General features: G+C 49.3%; 2 protein-coding genes across 2 annotated transcripts in view; one reads left to right on the top strand and one right to left on the bottom strand.

Annotated features, from left to right (window-relative positions):
- LOC115082262 (GDP-fucose protein O-fucosyltransferase 1-like) overlaps nucleotides 1-8338 on the bottom strand; it is a 52850-nt gene extending 44512 nt beyond the window's left edge. The window contains exon 1 of the mRNA XM_029586508.1: nucleotides 8126-8338. Within this exon, the coding sequence (XP_029442368.1) occupies nucleotides 8126-8338 (213 nt within the window). The remainder of the gene's footprint in view (nucleotides 1-8125) is intronic.
- The window catches only part of LOC115082263 (kinesin-like protein KIF3B), a 38705-nt gene that overhangs the window by 8868 nt on the left and 5111 nt on the right, over nucleotides 1-24726 (top strand). Inside the window, exons 2-4 of the mRNA XM_029586509.1 lie at nucleotides 14056-14115; nucleotides 15653-17115; nucleotides 17700-17801. Of these exons, the coding sequence (XP_029442369.1) occupies nucleotides 15718-17115; nucleotides 17700-17801 (1500 nt within the window). The 5' untranslated portion in view covers nucleotides 14056-14115; nucleotides 15653-15717. The remainder of the gene's footprint in view (nucleotides 1-14055; nucleotides 14116-15652; nucleotides 17116-17699; nucleotides 17802-24726) is intronic.

Consider the following 24726-nt stretch of genomic DNA (forward strand, 5'->3'; position numbering starts at 1 on the left):
TCTTACCCACATACAAGAGGGGGCACGGACATTGTACAGCATATATTACACCTTTCGTGGTGCAATCAGATTTTATACGAAGTTGAAAAACTCGGCCAGTGTTAGGGTGAACAAACTCAGACATCACGTTGGTATGGGAGCACATTAAACAATGTCCACATGGGCCATGGCCGTCCTCCATCCTGGAGTAATTGTCAAGGCTAGTGAAAGATGCATGGACCAGCTGATCGCGGAGGTTTTTTCCCCTCCGAAAAGTGAAACGCAGGGAACCCCGCAAGAGGTTAGATAATGAAAGGGCATGCCAGTGTCTGCGGATTGTGGATGCTGTGGTTTTACTGATGGTTGAAAAAGGGAGTATACAATTGTAAGACACCTCATCCGAGCACGAAGGGGGGAGAAACAGCCAATCACGATTCGAGTATAATGCTCGTTTAAAGGCTTTTTTCACCACCCGAGCAGGGTATCCTCTTTCCAAAAATCGCATAGTCATGAGATGAGATTGTTTTATAAAATCCATTCTGAAGGAACAAAGACGCCAAAGACGTAGGAATTGGCCTGTTGGAATATTATCTCTCAATGGCTTAGGGTGAAAACTAGTGTAAGATAGTAAAGTATTCCGATCCATATCTTTTCTGAACAAAGTGGTACTAAATTTCCCATCTACAGATAAGTGCTGTTTGATGTCTCAACTTAGGATCACGCTGCCTGAAAAATCCCTCCCTGGCTTGCTGCAGTTCTATGGTGCCTTACCCTGGTAGCTAGAATTCCTTGATCATTAATTTCTGGCTCCCCACAGTGAGATCCCTTGCGGGGACAAGAGTGGCTGCCCTAACAGGGGATTTCCCCCTCCCCGCGGGGAGTCGGGAAGTGCCAAGTATTTTGCCCTGACTGACTCTGCCTACTGCCATCCTCTCTTCTCTTTGGCGGCACAGGAAGTTTAAAAAAAAAAAAGAGGAAGCAAGCAAAGGCACACTTGTACACATGCATGTATTGGGAGGGGTCTGCCCAGACAACTAATGTGAGTCAGCAGCAATCGCAGCTAGGCCACACACATGTCAGAACTTCAGCGTCCCTGTTTGTTTTTTTTTGTTTAGCCATGCCGGCAAGCCTAAACTTAGAGTGGCATGCCAAGGGAGAGGAGATGCCCTGCCTGCGGGACTAAGATTTCCTATGGTGGCAGGTTCCCTCTGCGATTCCCATCCGCCTATGGAGGAACTCGGCCCTCTCCCCCCCCCCCCCTCCAGTGGAGTAGCCAGGCAGCGAACTCTCTATAGTAAGGAGGATGGGACATTGGATGAGGTAAATACCCTTCAGCTAAGTGGTATCCCTGGTGACTGAGAACACTCAAGTTTGCTTCTTTGGAGAGCAAACAGGGATCTTGGGATTGGGCACCCTGCAGTGGGTCCCTCAAGTGTCTTATCAACAGACTTTGTCCTACTAATGCATCAGTCTTCCCAGGTCATGCAGAACAATCAAGGGCCCCTGGGCCCCTCAAGGGCTGTGGGACAGGAACCTCCTCAGAGGAGGCCTAGACTTTCTGCAAGCCCAGGGTGTTCCTCTAGGAACTTGGATTCCAATGGAAGCTTCCCCAGACTAGATTCATATTCCTCAGAGGAACACGAGTGGTCTTCGGATGAGGAAGTGGATGCAGCAGTAGTGCGTCTATTCTGTAGAAAGGAACTGCCACCGTTAATTACAAATACACTGGCAGCCCTTGAGATTACAAATCCCAGGAAAGAGGACTACCCAGAAGGGGCCCAATTCTCCTGGGGAGGAGAAAGCCTCAGAAAACTTTCCCCCTATATCCAGCCTTAAACGATATGGTCATGGCTGAGTGGGAATCCCCTCAAGGCTCATTGAAAGGAACAAAGGCCCTTGGTAAGGTCTATCCCCTGCTCTTTCCTTAGGTTCCCCAAGGTTAATGCTCTGGTATCAGCTGTTACTCATAAGAACAACATTCCGGTGGAAGGGGGGTCAGCTCTGAAAGACCAACAGGATAGAAAGCCTGTTAAGGCAATCCTTCACTACTAATGCTTGGGCCTTACCAAGCCTCCATATGCAGGGGCTACGTGGCTCAAGCAGTGATGCATTGGGTCCAACAATTGCCAGTCTCGGAAGACTCAGAATTGAGTCCAAGGTAGCCTTCCTAGCAGATGCCCTCTACAACCTCCTCAGGATGGCTTCCTGGGCCTTGGCTCTGAAGTTGCCATAAGAAGGTTACTGTGGCTCTGGAATTGGGCCACAGATGAAGTCTCGAAGGCCTGCCTCGGCTAATTGCCCCTTAAAGAGGGATTGCTCCTTAGGGAGGAACTAGACAAACTAGTAAAGAGCCTGGGGGAGACAAAGCTCCAAGGCCTCAGAGAGGACAGGCCAAAGCACAGCTCCAGGAATCTGAGGCACCAGTGCTTCAGGGATTACCAGAAGCACAGGTTTGTTGGCTCCAGCTACCAGTGGGCAAGAAAGTCCAGGGCTCAGTCCTTTCGGGAAGCCTAGCATCCTAAAACTGATCTCCCAACTGGGGCAGGCTCTAGCCGTCCAATCCAATTGTGCTCAGGGGGTACCCTGAGTTTTTGGCCCAGGGGTTCTAATCTGAGTGGAACCACATTCTTTCAGTCCGTTGGGTACTCAAAGTAATCCGCACAGGGTATGCACCCAAATTAGTCAAGATGTTTATGGTCTCCTCCTGCTCTTCCTCAGATAAAGTGGTAGCAATAGAGGCTACTTTAGCCAAGCTACAAGGGCTACAGGCACTATACCCATGCCACCCCAGGAGTTGGGCACGGGAATATATTCTATTTTGTGGTATTTATTTATTTATTTATTTATTTATTTATTTATTAACTTTTATTTACCGACATTCGTGAAACACATCATGCCGGTTTACATAGAACTCAATTGGGAGATACAGTATAACAATATAACAATATAACAATATTATAAGTATCCAAGAAGGATGGCTCCTTTCGCTCAGAGAGGTCAACAAATGCCTCAGGGTCTTGCATTTCCACATGGAAACTCTGCACTCAGACATAGCAGCAGTAAGGAAAGGGCAGTTTCTCTCCTCTTCAGACTTAGCTCAAGCATAATTTCACATCCCGATAAGGGAATCTCACCAGAAGATTCTATGCTTCTGTGTACTGGGCAAGCACTTCCAGTTCAAACCCTTCCCTTTCACATTGCGACTGCACTAAGGACCTTTACATAACAACATAACATAAGAAATTAAGATATTTATTTATTTATAAACTTTTTAAAAATATACCGACATTCGTGGGTACATCATGCCGGTTTACAATGTAACAGAAAGACGGAAATTACATAAAACCAGGGTAGGGGGAGAGGGGAGCAACTGGAAGGAGGAGGAGGAGAGAAGTGCAGGAGGAAGGCAAGGCAGGGAGGAAGGACCGGTGGTGAAGAAGGGCCACCGGAGGGATTAAGAACTATAACATCGTAGTGTGTGCACTTGGCGAGAGGCACTACGGTCAACTTTGTGCAGGTAGAGATCTTAAACATCTAAGAGAATGGCATGTACAACTGTGAGAGTCTTATACATGTATGTGATTACGGACAAGTTTGTACAAGGTGGGAGGGTCTTTTACATCTATCATCTTTTGGATTGACCCAGGATATGCCATCCTGGGTCAATCCAAAAGTCCATCAAACGCAGCATCCAGCATCCAACAGTGGCCAGTCCAAGTCACAAGTACATTGCAAGTATAGAAACATTAAATAGATCCCAAGCTATTATTCCTTATTGATTAATAGCAGTTAATGGACTTCTCCTCTAGGAACTTATCAAAACCTTTTTTAAACCCAGTTAAACTAAATGCTGTAACCACATCCTCTGGCAATGAATTCCAGAGCCTAACTATGAGTTGAGTGAGAGAGAATTTTCTCCAATTTGTTTTAAATGAACTACTTGCTAACTTCATGGAGTGCCCCCTAGTCCTATTATCAGAGAGTAAATAACTGATTTACATTAACCTATTAAAGTCCTTTCATGATTTTGTAGACCTGTATCATATCCCTCCTCAGCCATCTCTTCTCCAACCTGAACAGCCCGAACCTCTTTAGTCTTTCCTCATAGGGGAGCTGTTCCATTCCCCTTATCATTTTGGTAGCCCTTCTCTGCACTTTCTCCAGTGCAACTATATCTTTTTTTAGATGCGGCGACCAGAATTGAACACAGTATTCAAGGTGCGGTCTCACCATGGAGCGATACAGAGGCATTATGACATTTTCCGTTCTATTATCCATTCCCTTCCTAATAATTCCTAACATTCTATTTGTTTTTTTGACTGCTGCAGCACACTGAGCCATCGATTTCAATTTATTATCCACTGTAATGCCCAGATCTCTTTCCTGGGTGGTAGCTCCTAAGATGGAAACTAACATTGTGTAACTACAACAAGGGGTTATTTTTCCCTATATGCATCACCTTGCACTTATCCACATTAAATTTCATCTGCCATTTCGATGCCCAATTTTCCAGTCTCACAAGGTCCTCCTGCAATTTATCACAATCTGCTTGAGATTTAACTACTCTGAACAATTTTGTGTCATCTGCAGATTTGATCACCTCACTTGTACCTCTTTCTAGATCATTTATAAATATATTAAAAAGCATCAATCCGACAACAGATTCCTGAGATACTCCGCTGTTTACCTTTTTCCTCTGTGAAAACAGACCATTTAATCCTACTGTTTCCTGTCTTTTAACCAGTTTTCAAATCAGAAAAGGAAATTGTCTCCTGTCCCATGACTTTTTAGTTTTCTTAGAAGCCTCTCATGAGGGACTTTGTCGAATTCCGTCTGAAATTCCAAACACATCTACCGGATCACCTTTGTCCATATGTTCACTCCTTCAGAGAAAAGTAGGAGATTTGTGAGGCACGACTTCCCTTGGATAAATCCATGCTGGCTGTGTCCCATCAACCCATGTCTATCTGAATGTTTTATGATTTTATTCTTTATAACAGTTCCCATGTTTTTTCCCTGCACTGAAGTCAGTTTCACCGATCTATAGTTTCCTGGATCACCCCTGGAGCCCTTTTTAAATATTGGGGTTAAATTGGCCACCTTCCAGTCTTCAGGTAGAAGGGATGATTTTAATTATGGGTTACAATAACCCCTCCCTTGTGGGTAAACAAATAAGCGTGGGGGTAGCTTGCTTATTACGGCAGTTACTACTCTAAACCAATTAAGCCTGATACAGTGCTTTGAATGCATATCCAGTGTTGCTCTCTGCTTAAACGGCAGGGGGAAATGTGGAAAAGAGGATTTACATTCAGACAACATCCAACAAGGCACTGATCTGTGCAGTCTGGGTAAACAAGCATCGGGGTAACTTGCTTGATGCTGCAGTTACTACCCATGACCATTAAGCCTTATGCTCACCTTTGATGCAACTCCAACATTACTCTCTGCATCAATGGCAGGAAATTTGAATCAAACAGTTACCACCAAGGGCCTGAACTTGGTGGTTGGTGAAACAGCTAAGTATGGGAAAATAAGTGTGAAGCTTGCTGGGCAGACTGGATGGGCCGATTGGTCTTTTTCTGCCGTCATTTCTATGTTTCTATGTTTCTGTGACTTCTGAACTTCGCTTGCTCACCGCCTGCCTTGACACCGGTACGACTTCTGGACTTTGCCTTCTCACCGCCTGCCTCGATTCCTGGGAAGCATTGACACTGCATGTCGATTGCCGGACACTTGTGGATCCATCTCAGCAGCCCCCTCCCCCCGATGGCGCATTTATCTGTACTCTACCCCTGTGGCACAGTCATCGTTGCTCCCCATACTTTTTCTCGGTGCAATCTTCTCTTCTCCCTCTAGCCCCAGTGCAGTTCTCATCTTTTCTTCTACCCCCCCCCCCCCCCCCCCCAGCACAGTCATAATCTCTCATCCTCTTTGCACAATCATCTCTTCCCCTAAAATCATGATCTTTTCTCCAGTCCCCTTTTTAAATCATCTTTCCCTGTACGTACCCGGATCAGTCCAGACTCCTGGATTTGGCCCCCCCTCTAGCAGATGGAGACAGAAGTTTACAAACAAAAACTCCGCCTATATCTAGGCTGGTGCCACCTACAGTCGGGCAGTATTCGTCTGTCTCCTAGCAGGTGGAGAGGGTGCCAAACCTACAGTCTGTGCTGAGAGTAGGAAGCTGACGGATTGGGGTTCGGACCACAGAGGCTTGCCTGCTGGTCACCGAGCCTGCCTCCCAGAGGATAGTGAGGTCCTGAGGGGACCATCCCCTCTGGTTGAGGCCGCTGTTACGTGGGGGAGCTCCACTGCCAGCGTCTATCAGGGCTGGGGGTGACATCGGGGTGCCCGGTTCCCTCCCCCCAGCTGGACCCGGACCTGATTTACCGGTAACTGTGTCTGTGTGTTTAAAAAAAAAAAAAAAAAAAGTACTGCCTGTTTTTTTTTCTTCTGCTGTCTGTGCCTCGTCTCTCTTGTCCTGTTCCTGTGAGGGGGGAGGTAGAGGACTGCCGTCGCCGGGGAGATCTTTTATTTTTTGTACTGTGCCTACCCTTATTTCCTCGTCAGGGCTGCAATGCCGCGGAGAGCTGCATGTCAGGCCTGCGGCCACGCGGCTGTCAAGGGACAGCCTGTGTTCATCATGCGTTTCCGGCGGGAAGGGGGGGTCCGCGACGCCGGCAGGGTCCCGGGGCAGCAGGCAGGTACGCGCTGGTCCCGAGGTCGGCAGGCCAGTGATTAGTGCGGAGCCGGCTTCGGGGACGCCGGGTCCGGGCGCCATTTTGTTTTCTTCGCCGGCATTTTCGGCGGGAACAGTGGCCATTTTAGGTCCGAGGGAAGCTGCGGCAGGCGCATTGCTGGCGTGTGAGGGGGAGGACGACCCTCCGCCGATGTTATCCCCGCGGGGGGGGGGGTGTCCCCCAAGTGGGACAGTCGCGCTTCTGCCATGGGGGCTTTCTCTCCATATCCCTCTGAGGGGAAGGAAGAAGAGGCCTCGGACTCGTCCTTTGGGGCCGCGTTTGTTCTGCTTATGCATAAGGCCTTCAAGGCCCGTTGACGGGCCAAGAAGAGGGTTTGGGAGACCTCCACTCTGGATTCAGGGCCTCGGGCGGAGAAAAGGTCCAAGCCAGGTCCGGGGTCGGAGGGCCAGAGTTGGGCTCGACCACTCCGGTCCTCGGTTCCCAGGGGGGAGCTGGAATCGACCACGGACACGGATGAGCCGGAGGACCCGTCCGGAGATACAGAGCTTCCGTCCCAGCCCCCGAGGGGGGTTGATGGGGACAGAGACTAAGGGGCTTCGGGTTCCCGAGGGGCCCATGCTATCAAGGGGGATGACCCGAAGGTGATCCGTTTGTTTCGGAAGGAGGAGCTGGGACCTCTTATCCCAGAAATTCTGGGGGAATTAGGGATCCAGGTGCCGCAGGAGGAGTCCCGGCTCGGAGTAACGGATCCGGTCATTTTGGGTCTCCAGGGGCCTCCTTCAGCCTTCCCTTTGCATTTTTCTGCCTTGGATTTGCTGTTTAAGGAATGGGACACTCCGGATTTGGGGCTGAAGGTGGTGAAGGTGATGGATAAACTCTATCCCTTACCGGAGGACGCCCTGGACATGCTGCGCATACCGAAGATAGACTCGGCAGTAGCGGCGGTCACAAAGAAAACCATCATTCCGGTCACCGGAGGTACTGCTCTTAAGGATTTGCAAGACAGGAAGCTGGAGGTGCAGCTGAAAAAGAACTTCAAAGTCTCCGCATTGGGAATTCGTGCGGCGATTTGTAGTAATTTTTCCCTTTGGGCAGGTCTCCGCTGGGCACAGCAGCTCTTGGCCAATGAGTCTCTGTCGCCGGAAGAAGCACGTCAAGCGAGTCGCTTGGAGGCGGTGATCGCTTATAGTGCGGATGCCTTCTATGATCTTCTTCGCACTTCGGCCAGGACGATGGTTTCGGCGGTGGCCGCGCGGAAGCTGTTGTGGTTACGACATTGGTCGGCGGACGTGACTTCTAAAGTACGGCTAGGTTCCTTGCCCTTCAAGGGGAGACTGTTGTTTGGTAAAGAATTGGAAGATTTGATTGAATCCCTGGGGGAGAATAAGGTTCACCGTTTACCGGAGGACAGGCTGCGGTCTTGGGGGCTGGCCCTTCCAGGTCACGTTTTCGCGGTAGTCGCCGGCCTCAAGGCTCCCAGGGATCCGTTTCTTCTTTTCGTCACAGTGCACAGCATCAACAATCTTATTCGCAGTCCTTTCGCGGGCGCCGTTTCGGTCGTTCGGGTGCCGGTCAGCCTGTGCAGAGGGGCAAACCTGCACAATGATGGGCGGCCGGTTCATTCCTCCGTTCCCAGAATTGGGGGGCGTCTCGGCCATTTTTACGAGGAATGGACCAGGATCACGTCGGACCAGTGGGTCCTAGATGTGATAAGACACGGTTACGAGTTAGATTTTTTATACCGGCCGTTTCCGTTTTTTCTGGTATCCCCTTGCGGGTTCTCAGTGAAGCGACGGGCGATACGGGCCACACTAGATCGTCTCAGGGAGCTCGGCGCGATCGTTCCCGTTCCGGTCAACGAACTTCGCAGGGGCCGGTATTCAATTTACTTCGTAGTACCAAAGAAGGAAGGAACGTTTCGGCCCATCCTGGACCTGAAGGGGGTCAACAAATGTCTTCGGGTTCCTCTGTTTCGAATGGAAACTTTACGGTCGGTGATCATGTCCGTGCGTCCGGGGGAGTTTCTGGCCTCCCTGGACCTCACGGAGGCGTATCTCCACATCGGCATTCGGGCAGAGCATGAACAGTTCCTTCAGTTTGCAGTGCTGGGGCAGCATTTTCAATTCCAGGCGCTCCCGTTCGGTCTGGCCACAGCGCCTCGAATGTTCACGAAGATTATGGTGGTATTGGCAGCGCACCTCCGGAGGGAAGGTCTGTTGGTGCACCCTTATTTGGACGATTGGATAATCCGTGCCAAGTCGGAGACACTCTGCCGAGCAGCGATCCAGCGGGTTCTCCAATTGTTGGACAAGCTCGGTTGGATAGTCAATGTCTCCAAGAGTCAGTTGACGCCGTCGCAGTCCCTGGAGTTTTTGGGAGCGTTGTTCGACACGCGTCAGGGAACGGTTTCCCTTACACAAGACCGAATGTTCACATTGCAAGCGCGCGTTCGCAGATTGTTATCCAAGCAGGTGCCCATTGTCTGGAACTATTTGCAGGTGTTAGGATCCATGACGTCAACACTGGAATTGGTACCTTGGGCGTTCGCTCATATGTGGCCCTTACAGTCAGCGTTGCTCTCCCGATGGAACCCAGTCTCGGAAGAATTTCATCTGTCCCTGACTCTGGCAGCTAGGGACAGCTTGGATTGGTGGTTGTATCCGGCCAACTTGAGTCATGGGGTTCCTTTAGAGATCCCGTCTTGGACGGTCATTACCACGGATGCCAGTCTGCTCGGCTGGGGAGCGGTGTGCTTACGGCGTTCAATACAGGGGCAATGGTCACCTCAGGAGGCGTCGTGGTCCATAAATCGTCTGGAAACCAGAGCGGTTCAGCTGGCTCTTCTGGAGTTCCTACCACTCATTCGGTGCAGGGCAGTCAGAGTGTTGTCCGACAACGCGACCACGGTGGCGTACATCAACCGACAAGGGGGAACCAAGAGTCAGGCTGTAGCGTCCGAAGCTCGTCTCATGTTCGCCTGGGTGGAGCATCATCTCAGTTGTTTCGCAGCCTACCACATAGCCGGGGTAGACAATGTTCAGGCCGATTTCTTGAGCCGAAATTGGCTGGATCCAGGCGAGTGGGAGCTAGCGGAGGATGCCTTCCAGCTCATTTGTGCTCGGTTGGGCCACCTGCGATCGATTTGATGGCAACCTTCCGCAATGCGAAAGCGCCTCGGTTTTTTGCTCGAAGGCGGGAGACGGCAGCAGAGGGAGTAGATGCTCTGGCTCTTCCTTGGCCGACGGATGTACTACTCTATGTGTTTCCTCCGTGGCCACTCATAGGAAAGGTGTTGCGGCGGATCGAGGCACACTCGGCGGACGTTGTTCTGGTGGCGCCCGAGTGGCCACGGCGCCCGTGGTTCGCAGATCTCCTGAACCTGGCGGTAGAGGAGCCTCTCCATTTCCCGTATGTTCCGGACCTTCTGCGCCAAGGACCCGTGTGTTTCGACCAGGTCGATCGCTTTTGTCTAGTGGCCTGGCTTTTGAGAGGCAAAGGCTGAGATCTAAGGGCTACACGGAACCGGTGGTCGCTACTCTATTACGCTCCCGGAAGACGTCTACTTCCTTATCTTATGTTAGGGTCTGGAAGTTGTTTGAATCATGGTGTCTGGACCGGGACGTGGTTCCTACGCAAGCGACCGTGCCGGATATCCTTCTGTTCCTGCAGGACGGTTTGTCTAAGGGTCTTTCATGTAGTTCCTTGCGGGTTCAGGTGGCGGCGCTGGGTTCCTTATGTGGTTTGATTTAGGGGAAACCAGTGGCGGCTCATCCTGATGTAGCGCGTTTCCTGCGAGGGGCGAAACATCTGCGGCCTCCGATTCGTCAGCCTTGTCCGTCCTGGAATTTGAATCTAAACACGCAACTCCGCCCCCACACATCACAAAGACCCATCAGATACAATTACAAAGGATCTCTTTATGCCCCCCCAAACAAATCCCTATTAAGAAAACGAGCACTCTCCACAGCAGACTAGAAACATGCCATCAAACCTTTAAGAAAAACTTAAAAACATGGCTCTTCCGGCAAGCCTTCCCGGAACTGAAGCAACACTCAGACACTGGTCAACTGGCAAGTTAGAACAACACAAACCTCATGAACTAATCACCCCCCATACGGACTGTCACCAAAGGCACCACTGGCGATGCTCTACCATGTCAGCTAGTGTCATGCTCTGATCATATCACCCAATTTTGTACTATTAACTGATATCACCCAATTTTGTACTATTAACTGATACACTCAACTAGTTCATTACCCTGTAGACAATTATATTTGCGACATTTAAAATCTGTTCTGTCACGTTCCTATGTTCTTATGTTCAGAAACTTTGTTTGACATGCTCAGAAACTTTGTTTGAGTTGCTTTAACTTATTATTGATATTTACCTAATAGCCACGTGCTTATGTTCAGAAACTGTGTTTTATATCTACGTTCTCACGTTCTATATAACGCCTGTTTTATATTTACGTTCTCATGTTCTATGTAACGCCTTATCAGCGACTGTTTTGTTCTATGGAAACCGACCTGATTCGATATGTTTATCGAGAATGTCGGTATATAAAAATTCTAAATAAATAAATAAATAAATCTTGTTCTTCGGGCCTTGTGTGACGCTCCATTCGAGCCTATTCGCAAAACCACCTTGAAGGATTTGACACTGAAGGTAGTGTTCTTAGGGGCCATTGTTTCGGCGCGTCAGATTTCCGAGCTTCAAGCTTTGTCGTGCAGGGAGCCCTTTTTGAGGATATCGGAGTCAGGGGTATCCTTGCGTATGGTTCCATCCTTCTTACCCAAGGTGGTTTCTTCTTTCCATGTCAACCAGTCGGTTGAGTTACCGTCGTTCTTGCAACTCGATGATTCGGATCCTTTGGCTAAGGACCTCCGTAAATTGGATGTTCGGCGCGTCCTGTTACGTTATCTGGAGGCAACTAATGCGTTTCTGGTTTCCGATCATCTGTTCGTGCTCTGGAGTGGTCCTCGAAGTGGCAATGCGGCGTCCAAGACTACCATTGCGCGATGGTTGAAAGAGGCCATCAATTCGGCGTATATGTTGCAGGGTCGGTCCCTGCCCTTGGGGCTGCGTGTCCATTCTACTCGCTCTCAGGCCACTTCTTGGGCGGAATGTCAACATATCTCGGCGGGAGAGATTTGCAGGGCGGTCACGTGGAAATCTTTGCATACTTTTTCCCGACACTACCGTTTGGATGTCAAGGCTCCCGGTGCGGGAGGTTTTGGAGAAGGTGTGCTTAGAGCGGGCCTCTCCGGATCCCATCCCAGGAGTCTGGACTGATCCGGGTACGTACAGGGAAAAGAAAATTAGGTTCTTACCTTTGATAATTTTCGTTCCTGTAGTACCACGGATCAGTCCAGAGTCCCACCCGGATAAGTGCTACTATCGGGAGAGGCCATAGTGTACGTGCTGCTGTCTGTTTGATATTTTGCTCCTTTTCTGTCTGTTATCGGTATCTCGGGTTCGTTTTCCCAGTTGGGCGTTGAGAACCGGTAATGAGGATTCTGTTGGACTGGTGATGTTGGTCCTGGTTAGAAGGTTCGTTAGCCAGTTTGATTTGTGATTTTCCTGCTCTGACATTAAGTAATACTGCCGGACTGTAGGTGGCACCATCCTAGATATAGGCGGAGTTTTTGTTTGTAAACTTCTGTCTCCATCTGCTAGAGGGGGGGCCAAACCCAGGAGTCTGGACTGATCCGTGGTACTACAGGAATGAAAATTATCAAAGGTAAGAACCTAATTTTCTTTTACTCCCTTCCACCTTCATTACAAATTGCTTTTTGGGGAGGATTTGGAGAAGTTGTTTAAGCATTTAGGTGAGTCTAAGGCTCATAAGTTGCCGGAGGATAAACCTAAGAGGAAGTGTAAATCCTTTCCTAGCAGGCAGAAGTTTTGGAAGCCAGGCGTTATTGTCCCTGAAAGAACTCGTCACTATGTCAGTATTTGGCCAAGTCACAGTTCTTTCATGGAAGCCAGAGAAATTCTTGAGAGTCCACCAGTTTTTGTGCCTGAATATAATCCACTTTGATGTACACTTTGAAGTGCCAAAAAGAATATAAAATTCTAAATATTCTTAAGGTTCTCAATGAAAGCTCACTTAGGTCAGTTGCGTGCATAGGGAGTTGGTTGTCCCATTTTTACAAAGAGTGAACCAAGGTAACGACAAATTAGTGGATTTTTTCAATAAGGGTAGCTATGCCTTAGATAGATTTTGCTTCCCTTGTTCTCGAAGCTTTCATGATGTTTCCATGCGTTTTGTGTCCAAAAAGGGAGGTAGTGAGGTCCATCCTGAATCATCTTCTCCTTTTAAATGTGGTGCTCCTTGTTCTGGAAGGGGAAAGAGTCTGGGACATTAGATATTCCAACTATTTTGTTATTCCCAAAAAGGAGAGAACGTTTCAGCCAATTCTGGATCTCAAGAAAATAAATACAGGATTGTGATCTTTCACTTTTGTATGGAAATTCCCGGTCTGTCATTGCAGCAGTTGGAAAAGGAGAGTTTCTAGTGTCATCAGATCTATCAGAGTCCTAACTGCATTTCCCTATTGAGAGAGATCATCAAAAGTTTCTCAGGTTTGCTGTGTTAGGGGAGCAAAACATCTATATGCTGCAAATCAAACAGTGCCAGGCCTCCTTTGAGGATTGTTTAATTTGCGGCATATGGATGTTTGAATCGTTTTCAGCTTTTTCTGCTCTATGTGTGAGAAGTACTGTTTCATTCTTTTTAGATGCATGAAAAAATATTTATTGGAAAAGGGGAGACCAATGATTAGAACTTTGGAGTTACAGAAAGGAAGTAAGCAACAATTAAGCCTGTTATGGGCTCTCTCATTATATGAAGGTCTCATTTATTGGACTAGAGTCCTGTATACTGTAATTTGGTTGGTGGTTCTCTTTTAGTAGACAGTAGCTTAAGTACCAAAAGGTAAATGTTAAGACCCGCGTGTGGGAATCCATGGCGAGCACACGTGGACACGCTGATTTTGTAACATATGCGCACGTTATAATATCCGCTACCCGCGCGCACATGCAATAAAGAAGTAGACTGGGAGGTACCTTCCTAAACACCCTCCCTACCCTGCCTCCTCTTCCCCTACTAACCCCGACCCCCAGAGCCCAGCTAACTACCCTAGTTTTTTTTGTTTTGCATCTTACCCGATCTCCAGAGCAGCAGCAGGTTGTGCGGGCCGGTGGGATCGCGGCGCACGCATCAGTGGGACAGGCCATCTATGCCCTGCCCAGACCTTGCTTCTGGACCGGCCCGCGGTGCATGCAGGGCCCAGCTGTCACGCTCGCAGAGCTTTTAAAATTTAGCCTCAAGTGTACAGTAAAGCTTTTGTTTTCTGTTTTCATGTTCTTGTAGGGAAGAAAAACCCATCAATCTGGATTGGTCTGATAAGACTCCAGGAAAGAAAATTAGCAGGTAAGAACCAATTTTTGCTTTTGCTTGGAGAGATACCCATGCCTCAAATCTTCTTTATGACGGTTTCAGAGGAACTCAATCAAATCAGTGTGAATTTGGAAGAGATGCTACAGCAAACTAAATAGTAGCAAATTATGAGGACCTGATGGTATTCATCCCAGAGTGCTAAAGGAATTCAGATATGAAATTTCAGACTTGCTACTGGTAATTTGTAAATTATCATTCAAATCTGCCTTTATATTTCAGAACTGGAGGGTAGTAAACATAACACCAGTTTTCAAAAGCGATCCTGGATAACCCAAGTAACTTGAGACTAGTAAGAGTAACATTGGTGCTGGGTAAAATGGTGGAAGCAATTATTAAGATTAAAATTATTGGCTGTATGGATACAAATGGCCTAATGGAGAAAAGCCTGCATGGATTTAACCAGATAAACTTTAGGGCAGCCCTAGTGCCCGACCAGAGTTAGCTACATAGGTTATGCGGCTAGCTCTGCTCCTCCTGGAAATGCCTCCCACCCGCCCCTGGAATGCTCCTGACTTATGAAACTAAATTTTAGCCACATAATTTGTTACATGGCTAGAATTTAGCTGCATACAGTGATGAATATCGCCATTTAGTCATTTAGACAGAAGTTTTCAGTTATCCGTCTAAATGGCTTTTGAATATCAGCCTCATTAGGACTAGAATACACTGCATGGAACTAATTAGCAGATTTAAATCAAATTTTCAGTCAATGAGCAATTAAGGTTTGGAATTTGTTGTCAGAGAATGCAGGCAGGGCTAATGGTATAGCTGAGTTTAAAATGTTTGGACAAGTTTCTGGAGGACAGGTCCATAAATTATTAGCTAGATAGACTTTGGAGCCTTTACTTCTTACTTCTGGGAGTGAGCGGTAGGGAATACATTTTCCTGAATTCTTCCAAGCGACCCAGATTAGCTGCTGTCTTGGACAGGATAATGGGCTTGATGGACTATTGGTCTGCCTGAGCATGGCTTCTCTTGTGTTTTTATGAGGGATTTGGTAGCAGTCTCTCTTAGGCTTGTGGGGATAAATGTCAGGCAGTCAATCTGCCTTCCTTTTCTTTATACAGGACTGATATCAACTTTTAAAGGTGGCATTGAGCAAGGCTGAGTCACCAGCATTAGAAATTCATCTCCTGTGCACTGCTACTCTACTGTATCCAAGTTGCTGGAATTAGAAGGTAGTCTTCTGGAGGGCAGTGTGTGTAGCTGATGCAGGCTAGGATGTGGACCAGGGTAGTGCATCAAGGCAGTGCAGCCCAACAATGTTTCTAGTTTTGAGGAGTAGGTACCATTCCTTTCCACAACTGTATGCCAAACCATACTTTTTCACTTGCCGGATTTTGGTATGTGAGCCAGGTCTTGCAAACCTCCATGTTCTATATTACATTGAATTAAAGTGCAAACTATATATTGTAACATATAATGTTGTATGTTATTTCTATCACAAATAATTTTAATAACTTATGTTGACACCTGTCCTTATGTACCTTTTTGTCCGTTTTATTTCTAGGCTTTTAACACTGCTGGCTTTATAGGAGTCACCTGGTGGGAGAGTCACTGACCCTCATCACTACCATGTCCAAGTCAAAGAGTTCGGAGTCTGTTAGGGTGGTAGTCCGATGCCGGCCCATGAATGGCAAGGAGATGGCTGCTGGCTATGAGAAAGTTGTTGATGTAGATGTGAAGTTGGGTCAAGTATCTGTGAGGAATCCAAGGGGAGCCTCCACTGAGCTGCCCAAGATGTTCACTTTTGATGCTGTTTATGACTGGAATGCTAAGCAGTTTGAACTGTATGATGAAACCTTCAGACCATTAGTGGACTCTGTCCTGCAAGGCTTTAATGGAACTATCTTTGCATATGGGCAGACAGGAACTGGTAAAACCTACACAATGGAAGGACTGCGAAGTGACCCAGAAAAAAGAGGTGTTATACCTAATTCTTTTGAACATATCTTTACACACATCTCAAGGTCACAGAACCAGCAATACCTAGTTCGGGCTTCCTATCTGGAAATTTACCAGGAAGAAATCAGAGACCTCCTGTCAAAAGATCAGACCAAGCGCTTAGAGCTGAAGGAAAGACCAGACACTGGAGTATATGTAAAGGATTTATCTTCCTTTGTTACAAAGAGTGTGAAGGAGATAGAACATGTAATGAATGTGGGGAATCAGAACCGCTCTGTTGGAGCTACCAACATGAATGAGCACAGCTCACGCTCTCATGCTATCTTCATGATCACTATTGAGTGCAGTGAGCTTGGACTGGATGGAGAGAATCACATCCGTGTGGGAAAACTGAATCTGGTAGATCTTGCAGGCAGTGAACGCCAGGCTAAGACAGGAGCCCAAGGTGAAAGATTGAAGGAAGCTACTAAGATCAACCTTTCCCTTTCAGCACTGGGCAATGTTATATCGGCCTTAGTAGATGGTAAAAGCACCCACATTCCTTATCGAGATTCCAAGCTTACCAGACTGCTTCAAGATTCTCTTGGGGGCAATGCAAAGACAGTTATGGTGGCTAATATAGGCCCTGCCTCCTACAATGTAGAAGAGACTCTGACCACGCTGCGTTACTCCAACCGTGCCAAAAATATCAAGAACAAACCAAGAGTGAATGAAGACCCCAAAGATGCCTTGCTGCGAGAATTCCAGGAAGAAATAGCTCGACTAAAGGCACAGCTTGAAAAACGGTCAGTTGGTAAGAAGAGGAGGAGGGGAAGGAGGAGACTAGGTGGGGAGGGAGGAGATGATGATGAAGATGGAGATGGAGAAGAAGGCGAAGATGATGTAGAGGATAAAGAAGACTATTGGAGGGAACAGCAAGAGAGATTAGAGACTGAAAAGAAAGCCATTGTGGAGGATCATAGCTTGGTGGCAGAAGAGAAGATGAGGCTGCTGAAGGAGAAGGAGAAAAAGATGGATGACCTGAGGAGAGAGAAAGAAGCCATGGAAATGCTGGGTGCCAAAGTCAAGGTAGGGCAGTTTTCTATGAGAGGTTTATGAAAGGATATGAAGAGGGCTTCAGATGTCAATTTGTAACCCTTCAATGTGCATTAGGATATTTAGTCTTTTTATCCACTTCTGTCTAGATCAAGACCTATCCAACTGGCATTTGGTCTTATACTCCTCGAAGGACCCACCCAATTCAGCATAGATGAGAGAATATGCTATTGTATCCCTCATAAATGTGCAGCTTTTTCCCTGCCTGATCCCTGTGATTCAGGAGTTAAGCCATTGCAGCCAAGGAGTGTTACAAGGATGTTCTGCAAACCTTAGTGAATCTGAGCTAATAACCTGAGTAAAATGTGTATATTTTAGCTGCTCAGTAAGTTTTTGCTATGCCTGTGGACAAGTGTTCAAACCACTTTCACTTACCCAGCAGCACAAGTAACCAACTTATTTAAAAGATTTCAGATTTTACACACATTGAATATGATTAGTCTCTTCTATAGACTGTGCCTTAGGGCAATATTCATGGTATGATACATTTTGAATAATGTTGTTTCTAGTTACTAAATCTAGAAATAATCAGTTTATTTGGATACTCTCTGTCCCAGGCCATGGAAAGTAAGCTTCTTGTTGGAGGGAAGAATATTGTGGATCATACCAATGAGCAGCAGAAAATCTTGGAACAGAAACGGCAAGAAATTGCTGAACAGGTAAGAGTTCAGATTTAACAGCGTATTTATTCAGTCAATGCACAATTAGGCTGTGTAATTTGCTGCCAGAGGATGTGGTCAGGGCTAGTAATCTAGTTAGGTTTAAAAAAGATTTGGGCAAGTTCCTAGAGGACAGGTGTAACATTTGCTGGTCATGGAGCCGATCTATGATTGGCAGCACTCACCCTACAAAGACGACTTTTGAAGAAGCTGGAACGCTGCCATGATGCTGATTGGAATGCTACTCCCTGGGCTTCCCTATGGGAAACCCGGCACACAGTGATGAAGTCATGCGGCTGAATATAAAAGGCCCAGCCGCGCTCCACAGGATTGCCTCAGCAACAGGTCTCCCAGTTCAGTAGAGGTGCGTATTGCTCCTTCCATGGTTCCAGATCTTGCCTTGGTTCCAGCCTACCTTGCCCTGCCTTGTCTTGCTTGCCTTGCTCAGCCTGTCCTGCCTAGCCTTGCACAGTCTAGCCTGCTTTGTCTTCATCCTGGTCCTTCTCCAGTCTCTTCGGCACTGACCTCTGCCTTGGACCCAGATCTCCCACTTTTTTGCCACCTGTTACTGACCTCTGCCTTAAACCTGGATCTCCCTCTTGCCTGCCGCCTGCCTCTGACCTCAGTTACAAATTCTGTCTAAGCCCTGCTTGCTGCCAGCCTCAGCCTCCGGCTAAATCCTTGTTGGCTCATCGCAGTCTGTCCAGACCTTGACCTTGTCCTGGACTCACTGTCTGCGCCCTGGGGGACCCTTGCCTAAGTCCTGCCGGCCCCTGGAACCCAAAGGCTCAACCTGCGGGGAACAAGGCTGGTATAGGTGAAGCTCCAGTCTAGTCTCTGCCCAGGGTGTGTTTGCCAGCTTCCAGCATAGACCTAGTAGGTTCACCTACTAGGCTGCATCAACCCTCCCTTGACCGCTCCTCAGGGCTGCTGGGGACAGGAGAGAGATCGCCTCCCCCCAAGGCTCTCGCCTGTGCCTCGGTGAAAGTATAAAAAAATGGCTGCTGTTCCCGCGCTCAGCGGGAAAGGATCGGCCCGACTACTCAAAATTAGCCTTTCTCTTGCAAGAGAAAGTCAGCACCTCCGAGGTGCCTTCCCCACTGGGAAGGCACCAAATACACAGGCCTGAGCAGGAGAGCCACGAGTCGGACTCCCTGCAGGCCGTACAACCAGATGGTCACAGCATTGAAGGGCCAGGGAAAGGGAGGCGAAGGAGCAGAAAATGGCACGTGAGCCGCGGCAGCAGCCTACAGAAACATGTGCCCTGCAACCCCCACACTCCCGCAGGAAAGCACCTTGCCCTACTACCCCCGGAACGGACTCTGAAAGCAAAAACGAGCGGCAGGGGGGAGGGACTGGACTACCGTCAAAGGAGCCTCGCGGGATCACCAACCCCAGCTCCTAAGTGCGTACAATCAGGGGGGATAGTCCCACTGAGACCTGCCGACCCCCTGGGAGGCTTCTCTGCTTGATCTGGTATTTTTTTTCCAACTTTCCTGGTAATTAGCTTGCTTAGCTGCTCTTTCTAAAACCTTGCCTTATTTTTTTTTTTTTTAAAGGAGAACTGTCTACACCCCAACCAAAAGTGCAGACTGCAGGTTTTGCACCACCTCCATCTGCTGGAGACAGAGAAATACTGAGGAGATGCAGGCAGCACACCAGGTTAAGAGGGGGAGCTCTTCAAGTTTTTCTCTGTCTCCATCTGCTGGAAGGGAGGCAAAACCCAGCAGTCTGGACTGATCCGGGTACGTACAGGGAACAGCAAGTATCTCTTTACATAGCCAAAACCCCACCAAGGACTGCTGCAGCAGCAGAAGCGTCTTTTCCTGAACCCTGCCAGTAGCTGCTGCAGTAGCAGATGCGTCTCTTCCTGGACCTTACCAGTGGCAACTTTCATAAAGTTTCACTAGCAGCAGTGCATCTCTTTCTAGGCCTTATCTTTAGTAACAGCTTTCTCGATCGGGTGCACATTTTAGATACCTAGGCAATATAACAGGGGTCGGGAACCAATGGCTCGCGAGCCAGATGTGGCTCTTTTGATGGCTGCATCTGGCTCGCAGACAAATCTTTAATAAAAAAGTAAAAATCTAATAAAACCCCCCACCCTCCTGACGCCCCCCAAGACCTTCAAAATTAATTTACTTCAACCCCCCCCCCCCCCCACCCTCCTGACCTGCCAAAAGTCTCTGGTGGTCCAGCGGGGGTCCAGGAGCGGTCCGGGAATGATCTCCTGGACTTGGGCTGTCGGCTGCCAGTAGTCAAAATGGCGCCGATGGCCCTTTGCTCTCACTATGTCACTGGGGTCGACCAATGGCAGCGGTAGCCCCTGAGACATAGTAAGGGCAAAGAGCCGTCGGCTGCCAGTAATCAAAATGGCGTCGACGGCCCTTTGCCCTTACTATGTCACAGGGGCTACCGCTGCCATTGGTCGACCCCAGTGACATAGTGACATCATATTGTTGATGCAACTCTATCATTGCTGTCTGCCTCAATGCCAGGGAGAATAGAGGAATAGGGGAATTAGATTCAGACAGCAACCAACAAGGACATTGAATTTTACAGTCTGGGAAAGAAATAAGAATGGGGGTAACTTGCTGATATGGCTGTTATTTCCCTTAACCAATAAGCCTGAAACTTTTGATGCAACTCCAACATTGATCTCTGCTTCAACTGCAAGAGGTGACAGGGAATTGGACTCAAACAGCAACCAACAACTTGACTTGATGGTCTGGGAAACTGATAAGTATGGGGATGTCTTGTATGGCGTGGCAGATACTACCAATAGCTTGCTGGGCAGACTGGATGGACTGTTTGGTCTTTTTCTGCCGTCATTTCTATTTCTCTGTTCTCTGTACGTACCAGGATCAGTCCAGACTGCTGGGTTATGCCTCCCCTCCAGCAGATGGAGTCAGAGAAAAGCTGAAAAGCACCCCCTAGATATACTGGTGTGCCACCTGCGATCCCTCAGTATTTTCTCTGACTCCAGCAGATTGAGAGGCATAACCTGCGGTCCTGATCTTTTGTAAAAAAAAAACCAAAAAATACAGAGATTGGTTATTCAGGTTTGATTCTATTATTCTTGTTGTAACCCTGACTAGATCAATTGGTTCCTTCCTTTAAATTATTATTTATTTATTTATTTTTAAAGTAGGGAGATTAATATTTTATAGTTATCGGGGTTGTAATTTGCTTTGGTCGTCCGTGTTATCAGCGGCGAGAAAACAGGATTGCAGGCAGGCTGGCAGGGCATAGCCCTCCGATACGTTCCCGGTGTTAATCAGTCCCTGTGGGCCGGTCCCCCCCCCCCCCCCGCATTTGCTGTTGTTCCAGAGGTTCTCCTCTGAAGGGGGCTTACTTTTGCACTGCTGCTAGTTTAAAAAAAATAAAAAAAATTTAAATAAATAAATAAATAAATAAATAAATAAGAGTTGGTAGTGAAGGAGTGCAGTGCTTCAGGACAGCTGCCTGCCTGCCCCCTGTTGGAGGCAGGCAGCGAGTCCCTGTTTCCAGCCCCGGCCTGCCTTACTGAAGTCCCGGGACTCCGGAGGGGGTGGCTGGTCCACTCAGCGCGGTGATTTCCCCGGCAGCGTTTTGGCGCGCATTTTCGCGCTGTCTGCGGACCCGGTCATCATGAGGCGCTCTTCGGCCTGCATGGCCTGTGGAGGAACGGGGGCGTGACTCTCCCGAGAGGGTCTCTGCTCCCGATGTCTTCCCGGGGGCGAGGGACCCTCTCGGGGACTGAGCGCTGCCCGCAGCTCTTCCTCTTCGTCTTCGCGGCAGAAACGGGGGTTTGCCGCGTGCTCTTCTGCCCCGCCCCCCGGAGGGAAGGAGGCGGCAGCCATTTTAAAGTCACTGCCGTCGGATGTAGCTGCTTCGGAGGAGGGGGGTTCCCCTCCTCCTTCGCCTCCGAATTTGAGCCCGCAGGCATCGCCGGGTGGGGGTGACCCCACCCGACCCGCAGGAGCCGCGCTGCAGCGAGCGGAGCCCTTCTCCCCTCAATTTGTGCTCCTTATGCACAAAGCTTACTTGGAGGCGCAGGCGAATTCAGAGGTTTCCGGGCCTCCTCCCGTGAAGGTGCCCAGGTTAGCCCCGGGCCAGGAGCTCGGGGGTAAAGAGTGTCCCTGCCCACGAGGGGATGCAGGGGTGCCCGCGCCCCTGCATCCGGATTCCACCCCGGAGGTTCCTGACCCCAGTGGAGGAGCTGACTTGGACGGTCAGATGGCCGTAGAGGGGGATGACCCTCAAGTTCTCCGCATTTTCGGTAAGGACGAGCTTTCTTATCTTATTTCCCATGTTCTGCTGGAGCTTACAGCACCCAGTCAGGAATCTGATACTTCCCTGGGGGATGTCGCGTTGGCAGGGCTTAAGGATCCTCCACGGACCTTTCCCTTCCATCCTAAGCTACTTCAGCTTGTATCCAAGGAATGGGATGTGCAAGAAGCTTTGCTGCGTGTTAGTAGGGCTATGGATAAGTTATATCCCCTACCGCCGGAGTCCTTGGACCTGCTTAAAATTCCCAAGGTTGATTCCGCTGTCACAGCTGTGATAAAACATACTACCATTCCCGTTACTGGAGGTATAGCGCTCAAAGATCCCCAGGATAGGAAGTTGGAGGTCATTTTAAAGCGCATCTTTGAGGTCGCGGCGTTAGGGCTCCGTGCGGCGGTCTGCAGCAGCATGGTGCAGAGGGCCAGCCTCCGCTGGGTCCAGCAGCTACTCACGGCCCAGGAGCTTCCGCCAGCGGAGACGGAGCAGGCTAACTGTGTGGAGGCGGCGGTGGCCTACACGGCGGATGCCTTGTATGATCTTTTAAGGACTTCCGCTCGCACTATGTCGGCTGCTGTCTCTGCCAGAAGATTGCTATGGTTGCGACGTTGGGCAGCGGATGCTTCATCCAAGTCCTGTCTGGGTTCCTTCCCGTTCAGGGGGAAGTCGTTGTTTGGGGATGAGTTGGACCAGCTCATCAAGGACCTGGGGGAAAACAAGGTCTATAAGTTGCCTGAGGACAAGTACCGCCAGCCGCGATCTTTCGGTGGTTCCAGGGGCCGGTTTCGGGGGCAACGTAGGTACCGTATGGGACGGGGGGGTCCTTCCCCCAGAAGCAACAGGCTTCACGGTCTCAGTCCTGGACGCCTTCCTTTCGTGGCAGGCGGCCTCAGAGGTCGGGCTCCTCAAAGTTTTACCCCCCAACAAGGTTTCCCAATGAAGGCGCGCGGGCCCATTCCTCCCTCCCGCGCATCGGGGGTCGGTTGTCCCTTTTTCGGGAGGAGTGGGTCCGGATTACTTCGGACCAATGTGTGTTAGACTTTATAGGTAACGGCTACGCGTTGTATTTTGCTTGTCCGCTCCGAGATATGTTTCTGGTGTCCCCTTGTGGGCCTCCAGAGAAGCAGGTAGTTATCGCTCAGACGTTGGATCGGCTTTGAGCTCTGGGAGCTGTGATCCCGGTACCACCGGCGGAACGCCGGATGGGTCTGTACTCCATTTACTTTGTGGTTCCAAAGAAAGACGGCGCTTTCAGGTCGATCCTGGATTTGAAGCAGGTCAACAAAGCGTTGCACGTGCCGAAGTTTCGCATGGAAACGCTCAGGTCTGTTATTGCGGCCGTCCACAAGGGAGAATATTTGGCTTCTTTGGACCTGACGGAGGCATATCTCCATATCGGAATCCAAGCACGCCATCAGCGGTTCCTGAGGTTCTCTGTGCTGGGGGATCATTTTCAGTTCTGCGCCCTTCCCTTCGGGTTGGCAACGGCCCCCAGGGTGTTCACCAAGGTTCTGGTGGTGGTGGCCGCATTCCTATGCTGCCACGGGATATTGGTCCATCCCTACCTGGACGATTGGCTCATCAGAGCGAAGTCGGAGGATTCTTGCAGGCAGGCGGTGTGGGTAGTGGTGGATCAATTTCAGAACTTCGGTTGGATAGTCAACTTTGCAAAGAGTCACCTGGAGCCGACTCAGCAATTGGAGTTCCTGGGAGCTCGATTTGATACCTCGGTGGGCAAGGTTTTCCTGCCGCATCAGAGGATGCTCAATCTCATGGCTCATGTGCGCAACTTGATGGAATTGCCCCTGCCCACGGCTTGGGATTATTTACAAGTCAATGGACATATGGCTTCTACTATAGACATGGTGCCTTGGGCCTTTGCACATATGCGGCCCTTACAGAGAGCTCTTCTATCTCGTTGGAATCCCTTGTCCGAGGACTACGGGATGTCGCTTCCATTGCTGGAGCCTGCTCGGTCAAGTCTCCATTGGTGGTTGGACCAAGACCATCTTTTGCAGGGGGTGGATTTGGAGCCCCCTCTTTGGATAGTCGTGACGACGGATACCAGCCTGTCCGGTTGGGGAGCTGTATGTCAGTCCCGGGCGGTTCAAGGCAAGTGGTCCTCTCATCTGGCCAGGTGGTCCATCAATCGTCTGGAGACCAGGGCCGTGCGTCTGGCCTTACGTCAACTACTTCCGTTGGTGGAGCATCGCGCGGTGCGAATTCTATCGGACAACGCCACCACGGTGGCTTACATAAACAGACAAGGCGGCACCAGAACTCGCCAGGTGGCGTCCGAAGCGGAGTTGTTGATGGCTTGGGCGGAACACCACTTATCGCGTCTCACGGCCACCCACATAGCCGGCACGTCCAATGTGCAGGCGGATTTTCTCAGTCGACAACTTCTGGATCCAGGGGAGTGGGAGTTGTCGACGGAAGCGATGTGTCTCATCATTTGGCGATGGAGAGTACCGTGCGTGGACCTGATGGCCACCCGGCTCAACGCCAAGGCGGAACGTTTCTTCAGTCGTCGAAGGGAGCATGGTTCGGAAGGAGTGGATGCGCTGGCGCTTCCGTGGCCTCCTCGCATTTTGCTGTATGTGTTTCCTCCGTGGCCCCTGGTCGGAAGAATATTGAGGCGCATAGAGCATCACCAAGG

Source organism: Rhinatrema bivittatum, unplaced genomic scaffold (assembly GCF_901001135.1).
Source record: "Rhinatrema bivittatum unplaced genomic scaffold, aRhiBiv1.1, whole genome shotgun sequence".
Classification (NCBI taxonomy): Eukaryota; Metazoa; Chordata; class Amphibia; order Gymnophiona; family Rhinatrematidae; genus Rhinatrema; species Rhinatrema bivittatum.